We start from the raw sequence: 22,945 nt of genomic DNA on the forward strand, positions 1-22,945 counted from the left end.
GTGTTGCGGTACTTTGAAACTTTTATCTGTTCCTGCCATTGGTATATATACTATGACTTAGAATATGTGAAAACTGATTTTGATTTATTGTTCTTTTTGTAAATCTTTGAAGAAGTCACTTTGCATCACGATGTCACTTATGCTGTTAAAGACTTTATTTTATTTTGTATACAATAAACCAAATTGGATTGAATTTACTGGAATCCTCACTTAATGGATTATTATATTGTTCATCAGACTGCATTGTGAGTGCTGTGATATCGTTGGTGTAACTTTGCTGTGCAGTCAGTCTTTGATTCAGTGCCATTGACACCTATAGTAATATGTTGGCCAGGTATCGAGATATAGCACCAACTACGTTACTTTCCTACGGGTTTGACTTACCCATTAAATTGTACTCGTATAGGAGGTGCCATTTCATATACCACTACTACCATCTTATACTTAAGATATACATTTGTGTTCTGTGAACACCTGATAATATTTGCTTTTGATCTCACCATTTGCTTTTAAAGTTTCCCAGTTTTAGAACCTATTTTTAGAGACATTCTTCGAAAACAAGATGGAAGCATGATGGTCCATTTTGTATCACTTCCTATTCATGTGTCTTGGAACTGTTCTTCAAACATTTGCTATCTTTCTTATGCATTAAGTTTCTTTGTTAGGAGCCTGCAATCTACTTGATGATTATGAGCTTGCTTTTGTGTCATTTGAGTGCTAATGGAAGTGCAGATTCTACCTGGTTCACTATCTGAATATATCTATTGTGAAACATATTTAAGCTATTTTCATGATTATGTGGGTGGAATTATTTCTGGGCAATATTACAGTGTACATCATTCATCTTTTAAATTACTCAAATGATTTTCCGTTACTTCCAATCGAGTAGAGGGGAGCATAATTTACACAATGTATTGATGGGGGAGTGGCGCAAGATGGCAGCCATTCACGGATAAAGAAGGCACTGAAATCATGAAAAAATAGTAAATAGGCTTGCAATTTGTTACAATATGCAGCAATGTGGCCACCCACGTGATTAGTATTGACACATATCTTTTACAAGCAATTAGCACAACACATATTCAAAACAAACTTTGATACCCATATACAGACCCTGGGGCATATTTACAAGCCTCTATCACCACCACAATGTCACTTTTCCCCACATTGTAGTGGTGAAAGGGGCTTCACCTTATTTACAAGGAAGTGTTTAGCCACTTAACGTGGCTTAACGCTGCCTTGTGAATAAGGCACCTTTTCATGCTATACTTAGCATGAAAGGGGTGGGCAATGGGTGTTGCTGTGGGCGTTCCACCGCAACACCCATTGTTTTTTACGTCGCCCAAATTAACAAGGGTGGCGTAAATATGGGGCAGCACCAAAATTAAGACCAGGGAAAACTTGGTCTTACCCTGGCGCAATGAGGAGAAATTATTAATTTCTCTTCATTTTTGCTGTGTCCCTGTGTGCTGCTTTGTGCAGCACACATGGAAACAGCAAAACGCCATTGATTGTTTATGTGCAGGAAGGTGTTCCTTCCTGCACAAAAACAATCATAAAAAAATGACGTTTTTCAACTAGAAAACGCCATTTAAAGATTGTTTATGTACAAGAAGGTACACCTTCCTGCACATAAACAATCTTCCCCTGCCTGCATTGGTGCCAGGCAGCTACATTTAGCACCAGCGCAGGGGAAAACGCAGAGCTGCACCATATTGTTGTAAATATGGTGCAGCCTTGTATTCCAGAAGGCGTTGGCGGGCATCAAGATACCGATCTTGATGTTCGCCGATGATACGCTGAGCCTGTCAAAGACTCCTAGTGGTCTGCAAAGTGCCCTCTGTATTTTTGACGATTTTTGTAGGAATAATGGTTTGGAAGTCAACGTGGCAAAGACTAAACTCATGTTTTTTAACCCTCACTGCAGCGTCAGATCCAAGTTGTATTTGAGCCAACGCCCCCTAGATGCAGTTAGAGCCTTTACATATCTGGGCATCTACATAACTGATGATTTAAGATGGGCCCAGCACATTGACTTGGCTGCTCTAAAGCATAGGCAAGTGGCTGGAGTCCTCGGGCTCGAGCATAGGAAATCACAGTTGAAACCTATTGCACCAGCTTTGCAGGTGTATGAAGCAAAAACCCTGGGATCTGCACTGTATGGTGCAGAATTGTGGGGATTTGGTAACCTCAATTCGATTCAGATGTCTGAGAATACGTTTTTTAGGTCATTAACCGGTCTCCCTAAAAGCACACCTCTGATCCCCCTCAGACATGATTTGGGAAGGAAGGCAGTAGGTGACCTGGCAAGGTTACGCCCGATTTTATATTGGAGGCGGCTCTGGACTACACCTGAACTTAAGCATTATGCCGATGGCTTTGTAGCAGTGATTAAGGCCGATGTCTTCCATAAGATCCAATGGTTGAGTAAACTTAGAACATTGTTATGTGTGCTTGGGCTAAAGCTGCTATGGGATACCCCATTAGAAGCATCCTTTCCAAGCAAGCAAGCAATCAAGGAGCTGTATTGGACCCATGTGTCTGAGCAGGCATGGAGAATATCTGATGCTGGTTCTATGTCTGGTCGTTTCTTGGAGGTTAAGCCCCTCCCTACACTGGAACTATTCTGGGACATTATAACTAACCCAAGGGATAGGAAACTTTTCTTTTAATTGAGGATAGGTGCCCTCCCTTTAAGGTCTTTAACCGGGAGGTGGAGGGGTTCTACCGATACTACCTGTCCTGCCTGTGGAATTACAAAAGAGTCCATTGGGCACTTCTTGTTTTCCTGCTAAGCCTATGCAGCCCCACGACGTATTTGGTTAGCACCGGCCTGTAAAAGTTTAGGTGCTCCCAGCAGCTCTGTAGCTATGAGAATTATTTGCACTAGCTCCTGTCTTCAACTGACTGTAGCAATCGCTAAATTTTTGGGGTGGGCATGGTCCATTAGGCAGAGTGTCTTTGTTTAGGAGCTATTTAATTAAAAGAACGTAATATTGGTTACTGTGCTAATGCATTGTGTTTATATCTAGCTTTCCGAATTTTGATCGTCTGTACATTTTATGAGGTATGATTTTAACAATGTTTTCTAAAAATTATCATTGTGTGTACTGCTTTTATGAGAATTTCTCGAATAAAGCCTCTTGATTGATTGATTGGTATTCCAGAAGTGGCGGAAAGCAGAATTAAGCCAAGAAGGCTAACGCCATGCTCCATCACTTCTATTGTAAATATGCCCCTCAGTATCTCTGGACTGTTACAAAGATAGTGCATCAGCTACCCATTGCTTGCATCGGATCCCCGGATATTCAGATGGCATAACACAGGTAGATCTCCAGTGCTCAAACTCTGAAAGCCCTGAGATTTGTCTAGCTCTGTTGCAGTTAAATTGAAGAGCAGTTCTATTTGCAGGTGATTTGTGAGATACCGTTTTTGAAAAAATAAGCTTCCTACAGCTTAACTTGACAGGAATAACTGCAAAATGTGATACACAGTTGCCAAGTTGTTTTCAGATATTTATTAGGATGGCTCGAACAAGTGGTACTGTAGTAGTTTGGAAGCTGCTTGAGACCTTCTTATAACAATAGGTAATCATTCACACTGCTGGTCAAGACAAAGAATTCTTCATTAACAGCAGCTAATGTGGTGATGTTTGAAATTCAATTATAACTAAAAGGGTAACACATGTAAGTGTTTATTTTAAAATGTTAAAAGAGGCAGACAAGGTGGTACATTTTATGGTAAGTGGGTGGCTCATCTGTCCACTGGCTTGGTGGAGGCCATTGCCTGTGACCCACAGAAGGAGAACATCATTTTTTTTTGCTTTTCTGAAACATAACGCCGAAGCGGGAGTTTGTTTTGGAAACACAAAAAAGACAATGAACCTGATGCACAGGGATTTTTGTTCATGCGCCTAGGAGGCATATTTTTGTTTTACCTGAGCTAGTCTTTTTTTCCTTGTATGACGGTCGTAGGCAGAGAAAATCAGTGATGGCCTTCTTGCCCTAAACTGGGTTGTGAAACTGCAACTATGAGCCAGCAGTTCTATGATGGGTGGACTGCCGGGGCAATAGCTTCCAGTGACAGAGCCGGATGAAACACAACTGTCAAAAACAAAGAGCTTCATCTGACTCCAGATGAAGTGGGGGAACCGCAGGTTTGGTCAGGCAGGAGTTCTAGACATTAATGCTGGAAATACCACTGCACCAAACTCAATCGCCCATGAGGGGGATTTTGAAATATCATTATTCTGCTACGTAAACATAATGATTAGGGTATGTTATATATTTGCTGATGTTTAAAAATTGTTCCGCAAAGATATTTAACACTTATATTTTACATAACATTTCTACACTGCAAATAAGCCCCCACAATTGATGCAGGCTCCAAAAACAGAGAGTGCATGTTATCCTCTTTTTATCTTTTTCAAGGAAGTCACACTGTTTTATTAAATTAATAAAACTGCCTTAGGCAGAAGGTAAACATACCGAACACTAAAGCTTCCCATAGCTAGAGCTTCCATGCTGCTCACACCAGCAGCAAATGTAAGGCACATCAGGAGCTATCTCTCCTAAAGCTAGCTGAACCACATTGCCTGTCCTCCTAAATGACAGGCAATGCAACAGAGAATGTAGGATTGGGTATGTGTTATCCCTCACAGACGACCATCACTGCTTATGTTGTATGTACAATAAAGCATATATGCTGAAGCCACTAGACTAGCTTCGATGAAGTGTACAAAATGAACTAAATCATGGAGAGCCCATTTGCCCAGCTCAGGGCTAGGACATTTAACTGGGCTGGCTTTAGCTCTGGTGGCAACCGGTGTGACAATCATTTTTGGTATCCCCCATAACCACCTCCTCAGATTCCCTCACGACCACCAGGCAAAACTGCCCCTCATCTCTCCACAGCCCCTCTCTCACATACATTTCATTTATTTTAAAGCACTGGTAAAGGCTGACTTTACTAATAAGAATGTATATCTTCACAAACAACCCCTGTTCAGCAACATTGGGAACAGATAATGAAAGACTGGGGAACGTCCGACTCCTAACCTATTTTAAGCAGCCTGCATGCAGCATTTTGATGACAGTTCGTAACAGTTATTGTTATATATTAGGGTCGTATCTTATAAACTGCAGTAACAAAAGGATCTCTGTGGTAAAAGCAGTAATCCACTCAGCTATCCACATAAAATGCAGATCTGTGATCTGCACGGTACGTGTTCTTTGCAGCAGGCATATCAACCCTCTGCGCTACTTTATGACGAGTCAAACCTGCCATAGACAAAACTCTGATCTCTCTCTCTCTAGCAGAAACATTTATCACATTAAGTTTTCTTGACGTTTTAAATGCTGCCTGAAAAATGGAAGTACAAGGGGGCATATTAACAAGGCGGCGCTATAAAATTATCGCCGCTTTTGCATCCGTTTTCGGACGAAAAGCGGCGATAATTTTAACGCTTTATCAGCAAAGACACGCTATCGCGTGTTTTGCTGACTTAGCGCCCATTTCCAGCACGCCTAACTTTGCATCGCTAACGAGATGCAAAGTAGGCGTGGCTGTGAAACCAACCAGGGAAAATATCGCGTAGGCAGCTTCACGATATTAACAAGGAAGGGTAGCGATTATTTAAATTGTGTTAAGTATTCCTTAACGCTGGAATGTAACGTCTGTTAAATTCCTGATTAAGGCATACTTAACATGGGGGGTGGATTCTGTGGCTAAGACCACAGGCCCTATCATCTAGGATATCGCTGTTTTCCACCATGGAAAACAGCGATATCCACACTATCTCTGGAATTTTTGTCGCCTCGGCGAAGCGCGTGGTTGATAACGCGCAAACCGGGCGATAAATTCCAGAGATAGCCGACGATAAATATGCAAGCGCTAAGCGCGCTTTGCGATATTTATCGCCAGCCATTGATAATATGCCCCAAGGAACTTTGCTGAAGATGTTTTTAAACCGTAAGTTATTACTAAACACAGCGCCTCCACCCCAGGTCAGCACCTAGTGCGACCGCACCAGTAGCACTGTCCTAAAGCCGGCCCTGACATTAAATATAGGGCATGAACCTGGTCTGGATACCGTACAGTGCTGGACGATTAGAGCACTGGCCTGTGAAAAGGCCGACTGATACACTGGGTTCACAACACTTTCATTTTTGTGAATGAGGGCATTGGATATAATACTATTTTTTAAAATGAGCACCTTGAATATACTCCTGTTTAGTTACTTACTATGCTACTGAGGCATCTTGTTACATATATTGGATTGTTCCTTTGGAGAACATCTTTAGTGGGATCCTTTGCAAATTGCTTCGTGGAGTCCAAGAGTTTGAAGCAGATAGGTAAGATGCCTTCTTCCCACTGCAAAGAAAAAACAAAGTTCATCCACAAGGAATATCACCTAACAGGCCTTCACAAGGACTTTCACCTAACAGGCCTTGCGCAAATGTTTATCTTTATGTCTATGCTTAGCTTTTCTGCAGAAACTAGACTAAATGAAACCTACAAAACATACATATAATCTCCTTGCTTATAATCATAAAATGAATGCTCTGATCATGGAATGAACAAAGAAGTTCTTACAAAATCCATACTTGTGAACATAGAAGTCCATTATGCGCATGTTCATATCAGGGTCATGGGCTACCATTGTTTCAGTAGGTACAGTGGCACGGAGCACTGAGTGGCCATTGAACCCTGATAATTGCTGTAGTTCACAACTCCAACAACTGTCAAAGGGGCCATTTTCCTTCCTCACACCAGGTCCCATGGCATCTTTACTATGCCATTTGCATCTTTGCCTAGAGGAATTACAAGGACTACGGAGCAAGGAACTGCAATAATATTTGCCATCAGTGGAGAGGAGAGAGAATTATGGCTCCTTATGGGTCAATATTTTTGAAATAGAACAAAGGAAATATTATGCCGCAATTATAAGAACTTTTACGTTTTGATAGTTGTGCGTTAAATTTGAAAAACAGAATACTCACCGGGCAAACTGGGATATTTGGATATATTACGTTTATTATGACGAGTCAGCTTGTTAAAATTATACAGAGAGTAATTCCTTTGTGTATGTGGAGAGTCAATATGTATAAATTAAACAATCATGACGTTGATCCAGATTGAAAAAGGCAAATAATTTCCAAAACGCGTCTCTGTGTTTGGAAGTGGCAAATAAATAAGGAGGCTAACTCTCCCTAGAGTGCAAGGACTCTTTTGTTTTTAGAAGGAGAATGTGGAACTATATATATCCAAAAAGTGACCTCCTAAATCTAGTTGTGAATGGAAATATTTGGGGTGATGCGTCATGCAAAGGACAAGAATAAGGGAGGGGGTTTAAAAAAAAAAGTGTGTTTCCCATATTATTTCCAATGGAGATTTTAGACAAGACTACAGCCCGAACTGCTGGACTGAATTACACTGATGGAGCAAGGATTCAAGAAAACGAAACTTGCTCTGAACAAATTCTTCATTAACTTTACTAACCGTTAAAAGTTGTCGATGAGACAAAACTAATATATACCAAACACCGGCATGTGGGAAGAAAGCTTTGCACATGCTTAATTAATGTGGAATAATGTGCAAAGCGACTAAAACCGCTATAATTTGTTAAAACGATTTGCGCATGTGCAAACTGGAATTACATAGAGATAACGTGACTAACTCGCTTTTGGAGGGAAATCTTTGCGCATGTGGAAGAAGGACTATCATGTGGTCTTGCGGAACCACATGCCCAGCATCTGCTTACCTGAGCTAAAAAGGAAAGCCGCTTAGGCTAATGCTTTTGCCCAGAAAAATAATAATAAAATGGGATAGAGTAGAAGTGGGTGGTGAACAGTGAGAATTATATATTTGTGAAAATAACATCTGTTTATGATTCTTTTAGCAATAGTGCGCATTTGGGCCTGTTTCGCATATGACAGGGAGAGAAAATGGAGTCGAATGACGATGAGTTGCGCATGCCCAGTGTACTCGGAATATGATCCAATGACCGTAAAAGTGAACTGCTGCAAAATATCAAGGACAGAAGATGTTGGAAAGTGAAGACGTGTATGCCTTGTCTATGGAGCCTGCATTGCAATTGTTATTAAAAGTTGCAACAATACATGAATAGGAAAGGAAGCATGAATGAGTTAAAGGGGAAGGGTTTGCAAAACAATAGGACCTTAATAAAAATGAATATGTCAGCGTAGTGTGATGAAAACTCCCCTAGCCCTGTCCAATCATATTCTGTATTCAATTAATATTTGCAACTATTGAGGGTTGGACATGTAGAAATGAAGACCACAACTAAAGTGACTTTAAAATGTTAGAGAGATGATGAAGCATTTGCCAAGCCAAGAGAAGCCAAGTTAAGCTTGCTGCTACTGGGTCGCGAGAGAGAAGCTGGGTCGAGCAAGATCAAGAAAAGAGAGGAGAGACCAGTCTGGGAAAATTCAGATCCGAATGACAGCCTGATTAGATTTGAAGATTCCGGAAGAACATCAACGAGGGAGAGAGTGTATGAGAGGGATGTGCCGCGGTACGTCGGGTTTATAGAGAAGTCTAGTAAGTAACTGTCCTGTCCTGATACTGTCCTATAGTCTTTGTCTCCTGATTCTAGCTCAGGGGACCCCCACCATTCCTTTGGCCAGAGGGGTGGATTTCAGTATTTCAAATAGGTAAATATTATTCTGACTCATACTTTGCATATTTCTTTGCAAACTTCTTTTTTTGTCTTTTCATCTATCCTTTCCTTATGCATTGGTTTGTTGAATAAGTTTGTGTCATTGGTTATATCTGCTAAATGATTTATCTCTCCCATGTGAAAATGATGGCGTTTTGCACTGTGAATTAGTATTGAAAGAGCGTTTACCTTTATGTCTGAAATTTAGATAAAACGTATTAATCTTACCCAGAGTCTGTGGTTATTTCACTAAGTTATATGAACCATTCAGAAAACTGTTAATATCACCATCAACTAACTCAACTAATGGTCCATCGACCAGAGGAAAGAGTGTTGATCGAAGAAAGATTAGTGAGAATATATATTTTGTTTTGAAAATCTCAAGACTACAGGAAAATAACTAATCGACATCTGATTGAATTATAAAACTTGACCCCCATCGGGTACTCGTGAAAGTGATGAAAAATTGGGTAAATATGTATGGGCTTTATTGAATTGTGTGGAGTATTTATCCCTGGCACACCCGCTGGATCAACACTAAAAAGCCCTTTTTGTGATTCGGTGTAAATCTGTTTAGTAGTTTTTGAAATAGAGTCGGAGTCGAGCTATGGGGGTTCAAAAACGTGGATGAGTTAAGTAGGTCCGAGCACAAATTTTTGAGGGATTTGGTAATGCTCCCCCGTAATACCCCATTAACACCTTTAATGTATGACATGGGTAGGCAACCGTTAAGAGAAATTGCTAGGCTACACCCATTGCTTTTTTGGGCACGCATAAGGTGTACTGAAGAGCTTACCAACTACGCCTCAGCTCTAACGGAGTTAGTGAATTTGGATGTGGACCATAGGATCAAGTGGATATCATATGTGAAGAAAACTATGATGCAACTTGGCCTAAAAGAATCATGAGATACCCACATTTCCCCAGTAAGGTGAAACTTAAGCGTTATTATTGGGATTGGATTGATAGCCAAGAGCTCAGCAAACCAATTATGGGGAGATTGACAGAGGAGTTCCTTATGTTTAAGCAAACTAGAAGCCTAGAGCCCTACCTAGATGTGATCCAGGTCCCACGAGATAGGACTCTGTATATTCAGTTTAGGTTTGGCACGCTCCCTGTTAATACCCTAATGGCAAAGTGGCAAGCAGCTGAGAACACAACAGAGAGTTGCCCCTGCTGTGGAGCCCCGGTTGAGTGTGTTGCTCATGTCTTGTTTGCTTGCCCTGCCTACAACAAAGCAAGGATTAAATGGTTAAAACCAATATGCAGTGACATGGGCACCCTCGATCACCGGTTTGCTCTGTGCATTTTAAAATCTGACCCCAGTGTTTTATTCTCAAGTGGAGTGGCCAAGTTTTTGGATCAAGCTTTGTTAGTTAGAGTCAAAGCCCTACGTAGTGTGACTTCAATTTAGGCAATTGTGACTCTAGCGGCACTAGCACTTTCTGTACTGACTATTATGATGGACTATGCCCCTTTTATCCTTCTTTTTTTTAATTTTTATTATGACTATTGAGTACATGGGGTGGAAGGGACTCGTAGAAAGCAACATGTACATATTCTTCTAAGATTAATGTTTTTAGTGACACTTGTTTTATGCTTTGTATTTTAACATGCTGCTAATAATGTCATGCCAAGATATTTTTAAACAAACTTTTATATTTAAAGATCTTTTTATTAATGAAGATATATTGTCTAATTGTATAAATGTCAAAAAATGCTTTTATGATACATGTTGTTGAATAAAGCTATTTGAACTGAACTGAACTGAAATATTAAAGAAAAAACAAATTTGAACATATAGGGACGTGGATCCTCTGCAAATCCATCGTAGAGCTTCGCGAATTCATGCCGCAACCTGAATAGAAAGTTGCGGCTAAGATTTTAAACAACTAAGACAATCGCCGACTGCGAAATTTCAGATGAAATGTACTAGAAGGGACCAGCGTAGAGGTGCCCTCACTCCATAGGTGCAATATAGAGCTCAGTGAGGGACCCCTGATGGGCAGGAAAATGGGCACATTTAAAAAAAAAAATGTTACCAAGTGCGAGGGCTTGCGAATCAGTTGCGATGCACAGTGCAGCCTCCCAAGTACCACCATTGCGGACAAAAAATATTTAAGAAGACACAAACACTCAGACACTCGCACACACTCACATACCCACTCATATACTGAAGCACCCTCTCACAAACCCTCTCAGACATTCATTCACCCACTTAAAGACCCACAGAGATACTCACACACCCTGGCACAGACTTACTTAGACACTCACAGACCCACATAAACACTCTTGAAAACTGGGATTCTTTGCAGATGCCACCCACTTTTTGCCCCCATTAGAATGGTTGATGCTAGTTTTTAATTCCAAATAGTGAACTGGGACCTGCTAACATAGACCCCAGTGCCCATGCTCTTTCCTCTAAAAGTGATGTGAATTGGTTCACCAAATTGACAAGGTTCTTGCCCCCTTATAAGTCCCTAGTATATGGTACCAGTGGTGCTCAGGCCAAGAGTGGTTAAGGGGTCACCGGGGCTGCAGCACTGGCTGTGCACCCTGTGTGAGCCAAGGAAAATTGTATCTGCTGGTCTGCCATTGCAGCCCTGCGCAAGCAGCCTGTCTGCTCTAGAGTTACTCTGCACACATCATGTGTTGCAGAGCCACACCACTGCTTTTATGTCAGTAGGTCACAATTAAGGCTGTCCTCCTAAGCCCAGGAGGTACAGTACGTTATATTAAAGGTGAAGATATATATGTTTATACATATATATCCCTACAGTAACCCTGTAAAGCAAGATTGTACTGTAAGTGACTGGAGGTTCATTGAGTAACATGGGCTGGCTACCAAGAAAGTTGAAGATAGCCGGCTCCATTATTGAACGACCGAATTGGGTTGTGTTTGATGTCAAACACTGTGCTCTCCCCAAACAATTCTCATGTTGAGGGTGAGCTAGCATGCATAGGGCTGCCACCCTGAGGGGGTGCCCCCTAGCATACAGTGACCCTGTGCCTTGGCGGGCTTCCCTGAACCGTATGCTGCCAAGGCAAGAGTCTGCCCTACTGGTGGGATGAACTAGGACTTTCTCAGGATGAAGACAAATGCCTGGGCAGGAAGGAGGTCACATCTCCTACCTCCTAGGATGGCAAGTGTGTACAGTCACAAAGGCTTTCACACCCTTCATTTGTAATTTCTTGTCCAAACCGACAGGCGGGACAATTAGTTATTTAGGATGTGTACACCTCCAAAAGGCTAGCCAAACCTTTAGGGTGGGGTAGGAGGTCTGTACAGCCCAGGAAGGGGTTCTGCTATGTTGTAAGACTCTAAATTAGAGGACTCTGAGTAGAAGGGTGATTTACACTAATAGGATGTTGTCATCTCAGGGGCGGGTCAGCTGCAGTCATCAGTAGCCCAGATCACTGGCCCCCTCGCCCTTAATGCCCCCTATACTAGGATCCCATGGCACCAGAAACTCGATTCTGACTTTTAATCTGAGAAGAGGCACAACGAAAATGCTGTCACCGACAACAGGACTTTGGACTCTGACACAGTAGAAAGTGAGGACATTTAAGTGCCCTGAAGAGACCATATGAGTGAACTGTTTGTTTGATGTGTGCAAAAGCTCATTGCTCCCAGCAAGAGGGACTCCAGTGGACACCAGAAACCAAAGCAGACTCTCTTGAATTGGTGGGACCAGTCCCCTGCAAGCTGCTGGAAAATCGACATGCTACTTGACAAGAATTGCAACCCCCTGGACCAGCCAAGAGTGAGACTAAAGGGAGTGGCGTCCTATAAGCCCAGATTGTTAGCTAACCTTTCAACAAGTTTCAAGCCACTAATCCACTCCTGTTGATCTCCAGCTGACGAAGGAACTGCAGATTTCATTTGTCACAGTAAAGGCTTGGTGATCGCCAGTTGGGTGATTGACCCCTTGAGTGACATCTCCATCCCAAGAGCAACTCACATTGACCAACGTCTGCAATGACTCTGCTAATGTGGTCCTGCATTCTGAAGTTGGAGTCGTTGAGAAAGTGGTAAAGCCTCTTAGGTGTGACCTACCTCGGCGATTGACGGCTGCAAGCTACCTCTGCACCCGGAGACACCGAGCAAGGAAGAAGAAATCTAGCTGTTGAACGCAGGGCCTAGGACTCCAAAGGCCTCTACTCTCTGTGGGTAGAGTGGAACTCCATCTCCAAGTGTGGTTTTGTCAAGTGCTGCACGTTTGACAGCTCCTTTGAATCCCGTTCAGTACCAATGACAGCCAAGTCACCTCTGAACCCAGACACCCTGGATAAGGTAACACAGTAACGACTGATGGAACTTGGTCTATGGACTCCCATGACCTTACCTACAAGAGGATTCATTTGAACTCACCCTGAAAGTGACCGAGTGTCACCTGTGTTTATCCCCATTCATCTCAATGGGACCAGTATGAAAGATTTACAGTATTCATTTTTGAACATTTGAAAAATCCACAACTCCGGTTGTATGTATGATACATAGTTCATATTGGTGTCTATATTTATATAAAAATAAGGTCTATTGTTATACATTTCTGCCAGATTTCTTTCGAGTTGTTTGAATTACTTAGTTCTCATGATGAATGATACAGTAAAAGGCTTAACATATGTTCCCCCAGTAATTCCTAACTGCTGTTTGCCGCACTACCAGGACTGAGCTAAGGATTATTGTTGTTGAAACCAAGGATCATCTCTGTGCATTGTGAGGACATTGCATGATAAGGCCTCCCAGCCATGCAATCTAATATTTCACCTTACAACATTATATTCTACTTTGCAATACAAACCTACTCAGACTTTTGCACCCCCTCACAGATACATTCTGACACTCACACACCCACTCTCAAACCCCTGGCACAGATCTTCCCTAGAGGCTCTCCCTGGGCCCAAAAGCTCTGGCTTGTAAAGCCCAAGCTACTGGGGCTCAGTTCCCTTTGGGGCTGATAGATCTTCTCCCTTAGGAGAAGAAACTTGATTTGGTGTATGAATAGACGCTGGCTTCGCAGGCTTCGTGCCCTTTCTCTTGGAAGGTTGGTCCATACTTTCAGGCTCCAGCAATTCTTTTTTGCCCTGAGTTCTACACTGTGCTATGGTTTTCACACACACCCATTCCAGTATTCCCAGCATTGATGCATGGGTTTTCCTTTCTACCTCATTCCATGCTGAGTACTCCAAATCATTGGCAAGTAGACATTGTACAGGTATACCAGAAGACAATACTACACTTTTGAAACCAGTAACCCCTCCCCACTGTAAGGGCACCAATACCATTGGAGGCACCTTAGCCTGATTGCTAGTGTTGGGGACTGCATAGGTCTCTCCAAGCAGATTTTGGTCTGAGCATACCAGTTGCTCAGTCACCATGGTGATACTGGCACCAGTGTCTTTCAGAGCTTCCACCCTAATCCCATTGATATTTGGCTATTGTCTGTATCTCTACAGGTTACTAGGCCAGACAGATAGGGTAGCTACATCTACCCTTCCACTAGAGTTGCCTCGGTGAGCACCTTGACATGGTCAGGGCAAACCTGTCCATTTGGAGACTGCATTTACTTTTTGGTTTTCAGCTAGGGTCTCCAGCTGAATGTCCAAGGGCCATACACTCATGATACCAAGCCTTTTTGGCATCCCAGTTTTTATCCTGGTCCCCACCCTTGAACTGTAGAGTTTCTGGTCCAACCCTCCTGAGCAGGATTCTGGGAACCTGAAGAAGACTCATTTTTGTTTTTATCTTTGTGGTCACCATCTTTCCCTAGGGGGGTCTTTTTGGCCTCTTTTTTTTGGTCATCCCCCACTAGTGGTAGTCTTGGCTACATTTGTTTTACCCGGTGGTCTGCCTTCTTCCCCAACTCTAGAGGAGAAAGCGGACCAAGTTTTATCTGATGCTTATTTAACTTTTCATTGTAACAACTACTTGACAGATGCTCTTTCGTGATTAAAATTGTAAAGCCCTTCATAGTTATGAACATTGTTAACAGTTAACCAACCACCTAGTGTTTTGACTGGAAAAGTTAATGAATTCCACCCAGGACTGACTCTGGGTTTTTTGAGTCTTCCTGAATTGTATCCTGTATTCTTCAGTGGTGAGAGCAAAGCCCTCAAACAGGGTACCCATCATGAGGCCATAGGACTCAGAATCTTTCTCATTCAATGTCAGGAGTCTATCACTGCGTTTTCCTGAGGTAGTTCCCACAAGAGAGAGCTCCAGTGTTGTCTGGCTACACTTTTGGCTTTAAAGGCTCGCTCAAAAACAGTGAACCATTTTGGGATGTCATCACCATCTGGGTATTTAGGGACCATCCCTTTGGTGAGTTTTGAGTCAAATGAATCTTCTCTCTTCCTATTTACAAAATTGCTCCCACCAGAGATAGGTCACAGGTCCATCTCTTTCCTTTGTCTTTTTATGTCCAGGAGTTGAGCTTCTAAGTTCTATCTCCTGGCCAACCTTTCCATCATGAGTTCCTCATCCGAGGGATCCTCATCTGTTTCTGAGATCAGGGACTCAGCCACCTCCTCAGACTGATCTTTATTACACGCTCATCTCCTTCAGAGTGAGCTACTAATTCTGGATTATCTTCTTGAACTTTGCTATCAGCCTTCTAAGCTTTGCTTTGTTAGCATGAGTTCCAATTTTCATACAATAACCTTTACAGAAGTCCCTGCACCTGGCATAGGACATGTCCATTTAAGGGGTCAGGTCGAGCTCCTGAGCTTGGTTATCGGTATCACCCATTGTTTTGCTAAAGTTGGGACATTTTTATAAAGGTAAAAATAAAAACCTTAATACTTTTCTTTGTCCTGACTACAGTAAGATTTTCAAAATTCGAACAGCTGGATACAGGAACTTAATTTAGGCCCTAACAGTTAATTCTCCAATTTGGAAAAAAAAGACCAATAGGAAAATGTAAAACAATACATTTGAGAGCATTTTACAAAAATAACAAGTATCTTTATATATGTTTTAGGTACCAAAATCAGTATGATTAAGCAATTGCATTTAAACAATGCAGTAGAAAACAGTTGCAGAAGAAAAGGCTTAAACACCATCTAGTATTTACCGTGATGGTCAATGTAGAATACACGGCGGTAACCAGTGTCACCATTAAACAATTTAGTATTGCAGGCAATGGGAGAAATCAGGTGACAGGCAGGACCATCAATTGAATACCATCTCATTCAAGGTTAACATACATGACGGTAACCTGTTTCACCTTCAAACAATTTAGTATTGCAGGCAATGGAGGAAATCGGGTGACAGGCAGGACCATCAATCAAAGATAATTGTGGTTGGGGGTAAAAGCACACAGGCTTTTACAACTCTTGTACCAACGGGCACTTGGGGTCGGATTTGGTTTCTGCTCTTTCAGAGCAGAGGTCTTTGTGGTCCTAGGACCTAAGTGGAACAGGCAGTTCTTGATTACCTTGCCCAAGAACTCTGGATGCAGGTAGACATGTCCATCGCCGGGGAGTGGGTGTACCAAAGAGGCGCCTCTGTCGGTCCCTCAAAGAACGTCGTTTGGGCCAAGATGGTTTCTGACACACAGTCAACGCCACCAAACCTGAGATGCAAAATCACAGGAATGGGATTGTTTCAGACGTTGGTCGCAGCTGCTGGGGTGTGCCCTCCAGTTGAGTAAAGATTGAAGGGGGCGGTGGCTGGTCTGGCTACCAACAAACCTTGGCAGTGACAAATGAAGTTTAAAGAGACCTCACAGGCTGAAGGTCAATGGGAGTGAGGTAGGGGCTTAGAATGTTGGTGAGAACCAGCTACCACTCCTGTAATGCTCTTGTTATTTCACTGAGGTTCAGCACCTCGACGGACCCAGTGTCGAGCACTTTGTTGCTGCTTCTGACTTGGACTTCGATGAGCAGGGTACTTGTTCCACCAATCAAAGGGAGTCTCTGGTTCTTTTTCAAAGGCAGGCAGGCCTCCTGAGTTTCTGGAGTATAGCTGCAGGACGAGTCAGCTGTGGTGCAGGAGTCGGAGACAATAGGCATGCCAGCAGGGTTGGTGTTAGGTCAGTCACACATCCTCTTCTCGTTGCTTTTTGTGACTCTTTGATGTCCTTCTTCTTTTTAGGTCAGCAGAATCTCAAGTTCAGGACTGAGTGGTACCACCTAAATCCTAAATTTAGGGGCGTTAAAGGGAGTACCAGGTAGTAGCCAATGGACTACCTACCTTTAAGGTGACTGCATCCTCCTATGATCACTCCAGTTGGCAAGTGGGCATAACCCTGACCCTGGTTGGCTAATTAATTCCAAGGCAAGATGGAAGAATTGAAAAAGTAGGGTCCACATCATCTGTCGCACTTTAGGGGTGGTGCTGGCTGAATTTATTATTTATTTTAAGTATTTATAGAGCGCGACTGATACCTTGCAGGCTTCCTGGCGCTGGAGAATACTCTGCTGAAGGATAGACCAGAGTAGTTAGCAGGTGGGCAGAATTTAGGGGAATAGCCAGGTCTTGATGCGCTTCCTAAATGGAAGAAGTTGTGAGATCTGGCGTGTGTCAATAGGCAGACTGTTCCATAACTTGGCCGCTGCGACCCTGAAGGATCTGCCCCCTGAATGTGAGCACATCTCCTAATCTAACTAATTTTCCAGCCTGTCCCCCACCAAAAGGGGAGCAGGACAGGGAGATTGGCATCCTTCGCTAACTAGAAATGCCTGGGTTGCATTTCAAAGGCGGCATCACCTTTGAAGTCTCCTGTCTTGGAATGCCATTCTGGCCTGGAGGAGGTTAGAAGCACCTCCGCTCAGAGCAGACATTGTTTATGGCCTCTGGCAGCAAAGGCTCTCACCCCATGGGATCAGAAACATGTCAGGTGGTGGTAGGCTGGCTAAGACTAGTCAGAGACCACTCCAGTTTTGTTTAGGTTTTCAGGGGACACCTCTATGGTGCCCTCTGTGTGCATTTATTAATAAATCCAACACTGCTGTTAGTGTGGATTAATGGGTACAGTGAAGTCATCATTGTGCTGGGGAACCCGTAGTCACAGGTGACCAACCCATGTGCTCTTTATAGCTTCCCTGCACACTTACAATCTCTAAGAATGGATTTTGTAGGGTCATGTCTGCTCAGGCAGACATGACCTCACATGTAATATATTTTACCCTGCCTTAGGGCAGTAAGGCTTGTGGTAAAGGTGACTTACCTATTCCTCATGCAGTGTCTGAGGGCATGGCACACAGGGATGAGTGCAATGTCAACTCTTATGCTTACTCTCCAGCAAGACATGCAACCTTTAATGGAAGTTTGTATGGTCTTGGTGAGGGGTCCCTAGGGTCGCACACTTTGTGTTGCAGCCCCAGTGGATCCTCTTCAGTACCAATACCCTAGGTACCAGGGGTACCACTTTATAGGGACTTACAGGGGTTGCTGAATTTGTGTCAATCATGACACAATTTTAGGAAGGAGCTCTGGAACTGGGAACCCGGTTAGCAGGGGCCCAGTGCACTTTCATTCAAAATCACATCATATTCCAGTGAAAAAGGTTGGAGCGAACCATGTCAAAAGAGGCACTTTCATACACCCACTCATGGGCCCATTCACACACTAACACACCCACTCAGACATTCATACCCACACTCACACTCACTCAGACATTTACACACCCACTCACAGACCCACTCTGAACTTCATGCACCTACTCGCAATCTCACTCAAACAGTTATGCTCCCACTCCCAGACCCACTCAGACTCTCACACACACAAAAAGAGACCCACTTAGACACTAATGTACCCACTCAGGCACTCATGCCTACACTCACTGACCAACTCAGACACTTATGCACCCACTCACAGATCTACTCAGAAACTCATACACCCGTTCAGACACTCATGTACCCACTCACAGACCCACTCAGACACTCATGTACCCAACCCAGAGATGCACTCAGACACTCACGCACCCATTCTCAAATCCACTTAGACACTGTTATACCCAGTGACATGCCCACTAAAACACTAATGCACTCACTCACAGACCCAATCAGACAGAAACACCCACTCAGACACTCATGTGACCAAGTCTCAAACCCACTGAGACACTCTCACACCCAGTGACAGACCCACTCAGACATTTTCACACCCAGTCAGAGACCCACTCAGACACGCAGGCACATACTCAAAAACCAACTCAGACACTCGTGTACCCAGTCAGAGAGCCACTCGAACACTGACTCACCCACTTTCAAACCCAAACTGACACTCTCACACACAGTGACTGACCCACTAAGACACTCTCATACCTACTCACTGACCCACTCAGATACTTATGCACCCACTACAGACCCACTCAGACACTCTCACACTGACTCACAGACCCACTCAGACACTTATGCACCTACTCACAGACCCATTCAGACACTCTGGCATCTACTAACAGACCCCCTGAGATACTCACACACCTCCTCACAGACCCACTGAGACACTCATGTACCTACTCACTGACCCACTCAGACATTCAAGCACCCACCCAGAGACCCACTCAGCTACTCTCACTCCTGTCCAAAGACCCACTCAGTCAAACACCCACTCACAGACCCCCTCATTCTTTGAGCCCATTCTCAAACCCACTCAGACACTCTCACACCAAGTAACAGACCCACTAAGACAATTCAACAACTACTGACACAGCCCTTCAGACACTCATGCACCCACTGCCAGACCCACGCAAACATTCACAGACCCACTCAGAGACCAACTCTAACACTCACACGTCCACTCACAGACCTACTCAGACATTCATGCATCCACTCACTAACCTACTTAAAGACTTACATACCCACTCACAGACCCACTCAAACACTCACACACCTACTCACAGAACCACTCAGATTTTCACACCATGTCACTCACAGATGCACTCAAACACTTAGGCACCCAATCACAGGTTCACTCAGTCACTCATGCACCCAGTCAGCAACCCACTCAGACACTCATACACCCACTCACAGACCCGCCTGATCACTCGTGCACCAAGTCAGACACCCATTCAAACACTGATGCACCCACTCTCAAACCCACTCAGACATTCTCACACCCTGTGACAGACCCACTCAGACACTGGTGCACTCACTCCCAGACCCATTCAATCAGCCATGCATCCACTCACAGACACACCCAAACACTCACGCACCCACTGAAAGGCCCAATCAGACACTCATACACACACTCATAGACCCTCTCAGACATTCACAACCTCACTCATAGACCTACTCCGACACCTAGGCACACACTCACAGACTCACACAGACACTTATGCACTCATTCAGAGACACACTCAAACACTGATGCACCCACTCTTAAACACACACGGACAGTATCACAACCAGTGACAGACCCACTTAGACACCAATGCACCCACTCACACATCTACTCAGATACTGATGTGTCCCCTCTCAAACCCACTCAGAAACTCTCACACCCAGTGACTGACCCACTCAGACACTTTCACACCTACTGGCAGACCTACTTAGGCACCCTAGCATTCACTCAGAGACCCACTCTAACACTCATGCACCCACTCAGATATTCACACCGACACTCACCTATTCAGAAACATACACACCCACTCATAGACCAACTCAGACACTGATCAACCCAGTCAGAGATCCTCTTAGACACTCAATCTCTCACTTACAATTCCTCACAGATACTCATGCACACTGAGACCTACTCAAACACTGACTGACCCCCTCTCAAACCCACTCAGACAATCTCACACTCAGTGACAGACCCACTCAGACACCAATGCACCCACTTACAGACCCACTCAGACACTCACACACCCACTCACAGATCACTCAGACACTTACACACCTAGTCAGAGACTCCCTCTATCACTTGTGCACCTACTCACAGACCCACTCAGACCCTAGCACACCATTTAACATACCTACTCAGACACTCTCACACCCACTCGGAGCCACTCAGACACTTATGCATGTTGCAAGGTGGAAATATTATTTGATATGGTTAGTGGGCCTTATCGTGTAATACTAGCACAATACACAAAGTGGATGCCAGATTTGTCCTAAGCAGCTTTAGCTTGGTTCTGGTAGTGCAGCACAGAGCAATCAGGCATACTTAGAAGAATACGTGTTAAGCATTTCACAAGTCCAACATTGACTATAAGTAAGTGACATGACTCAAAGTAAACCATGACACCAATTTATAAAAGTGCATTTTTATATAAATATAGGTTTGAAGGAAGCTGGCTCTCTATACATTTTACTAATATGAAATACAGGGTGCCGAGAGTCCAGTGGATCCCAATACGTAGGCATAGGTAGAGGCAGACAATTCTAACGGTCTTTATGTGGTTTTGTGGGCAAGCAGTTAGGCTTATCAGAGGGTAGTGCTAAGCCTTTGTTGTCACACATCAATGCGATAAATGAGACACACTCTCAAGAATAAACCCGAGACCTATTTGTAAAAAAATTAGAGTTGTATCTGTATATATATTTTTAGAAAACCAAGAACTCCGTTCAACAGTTAATAAATGCTTTGCATGTTGATTTTCAACCAAATACAGTTCAAGACATAAATGCTTACAAGTTTTAAGCAACAGCGGTCAATAACGTCAGGCAGAGACAGTTGAGGTCAAGGGGAATAAAGCATTTGTTAGAAAGGGATGCAATGGTGGTGGAACACACCCAAAACAGTTACTGTCACAGTCACTGTAAGAAAAGCATAGATTTAGATAGCAGAGAACTGCCAACACATTTACCATCGAGGTCGATGGAGGCAACTCTCCACCACAGAGTTTTGGGGTCAGCAGTCACCCAGATTTCAGGGGTAGTTCTACTCCAGGAGAGTCAGGCAGTTCTAGGTCACCTGGGTCAGGGGTGCCGGAGTTCTTGGGACACAGAGTTTGTTGGGGACTAAAAGTGAAGGGGCATCTGCAAATAAGCCCAGTTTCTAAAATGCACCCACTCAGATACCCACTCAGGCACTCATGCAACCACTCACAGACACACTCAGACACTCACACATCCACTCATAGACTCACTCAGACACGAATGCACCTTCTCAAACCTACCCAGACACGCACTCACCTTCTCACAGACCCACTCAGAAACTCATGCACCCACTCACAGATGTACTCAGACACTCATGTACCCACTTACAGCCCCAATCAGACACTCACACACCCACTCACAGGCCCACTCAGACACTCATGCACCCATTCATAGACCCACTTAGACAGTCATACACCCACTCACACACCTACTCAGACATTAATGTGCCTAATCTTACACTCACTCAGATACAATCACACCCAGTTACATACCCACTCAGACACTTTCAGACCCACTAACTCACCTACTCATGCACCCACTCCCAGACCCACTCAGAGACTCATGCACCTACTCCTAGTCCCACTCTATAACTCATCCACCCACTCACAGACCCACTTAGATACTTGTGCACCCACTCACAGGCCCACTCAGAGACTTATGCACTGACTCCCAGTCCTACTCAGAACTCACACACCAACTCAGATGCTCACACACCAACTCACAGACCCACTGAGACACTCACAGACCCACTCATAGACCCATTCTGATATTCACACCCACTCTCACATACCCACCCAGACACTCACACACCCACTCGAAGACTGACTCAAACACTCATGTACCAAGTCAATGACCCACTCAAACACTGATGCACCCACTCACAAACCCACTCAAACACTCACACCCAGTGACATACCCTGATGCATCTAGTCACAGACCCACTTAGACACTCATTCACCCACTCACTGAGCACTCAGATGCTTATACACTCACTGATAGACCTCCTAGACACACACACACTCACAGACCAACACAGACCATTCACAGACCCACCCAGACACTCATGTACCCACTCATAGATCCATTTAGATACTGACATACCCAATTACAGACCCACTCATACACTCACACACCCAGTCACAGAGCCACTCAGACATTCACACCCACTATTACAGACCCACTCAGACCCTTATGCTCCTACTCACATACCCACTCAGAAACTCATACACCCAGTCAGAGACCCTCACTGACACGCACATACCCACTAAAAGACCCACTCAGACTCTCATGCACCCAGTCAGAGACACACACAAACACTGACATACCCACTCTCAAACCCACTCAGACACTTTCACACCCAGTGGCAAACCCACCCAGACACTGATGTACCCACTCACACACCAACTCAGACACTGATGTGTCCACTCTCAAACCTATAGA

General features: G+C 43.9%; 1 protein-coding gene across 1 annotated transcript in view; it reads right to left on the minus strand.

Annotated features, from left to right (window-relative positions):
- The window catches only part of LOC146812225 (protein-glutamine gamma-glutamyltransferase E-like), a 261,472-nt gene that overhangs the window by 96,426 nt on the left and 142,101 nt on the right, over positions 1 to 22,945 (minus strand). The window contains exon 5 of the mRNA XM_085619255.1: positions 6,244 to 6,372. Within this exon, the coding sequence (XP_085475381.1) occupies positions 6,244 to 6,372 (129 nt within the window). The remainder of the gene's footprint in view (positions 1 to 6,243; positions 6,373 to 22,945) is intronic.

This window comes from Triturus cristatus, chromosome 7, assembly GCF_964204655.1.
Source record: "Triturus cristatus chromosome 7, aTriCri1.1, whole genome shotgun sequence".
NCBI lineage: Eukaryota > Metazoa > Chordata > Amphibia > Caudata > Salamandridae > Triturus > Triturus cristatus.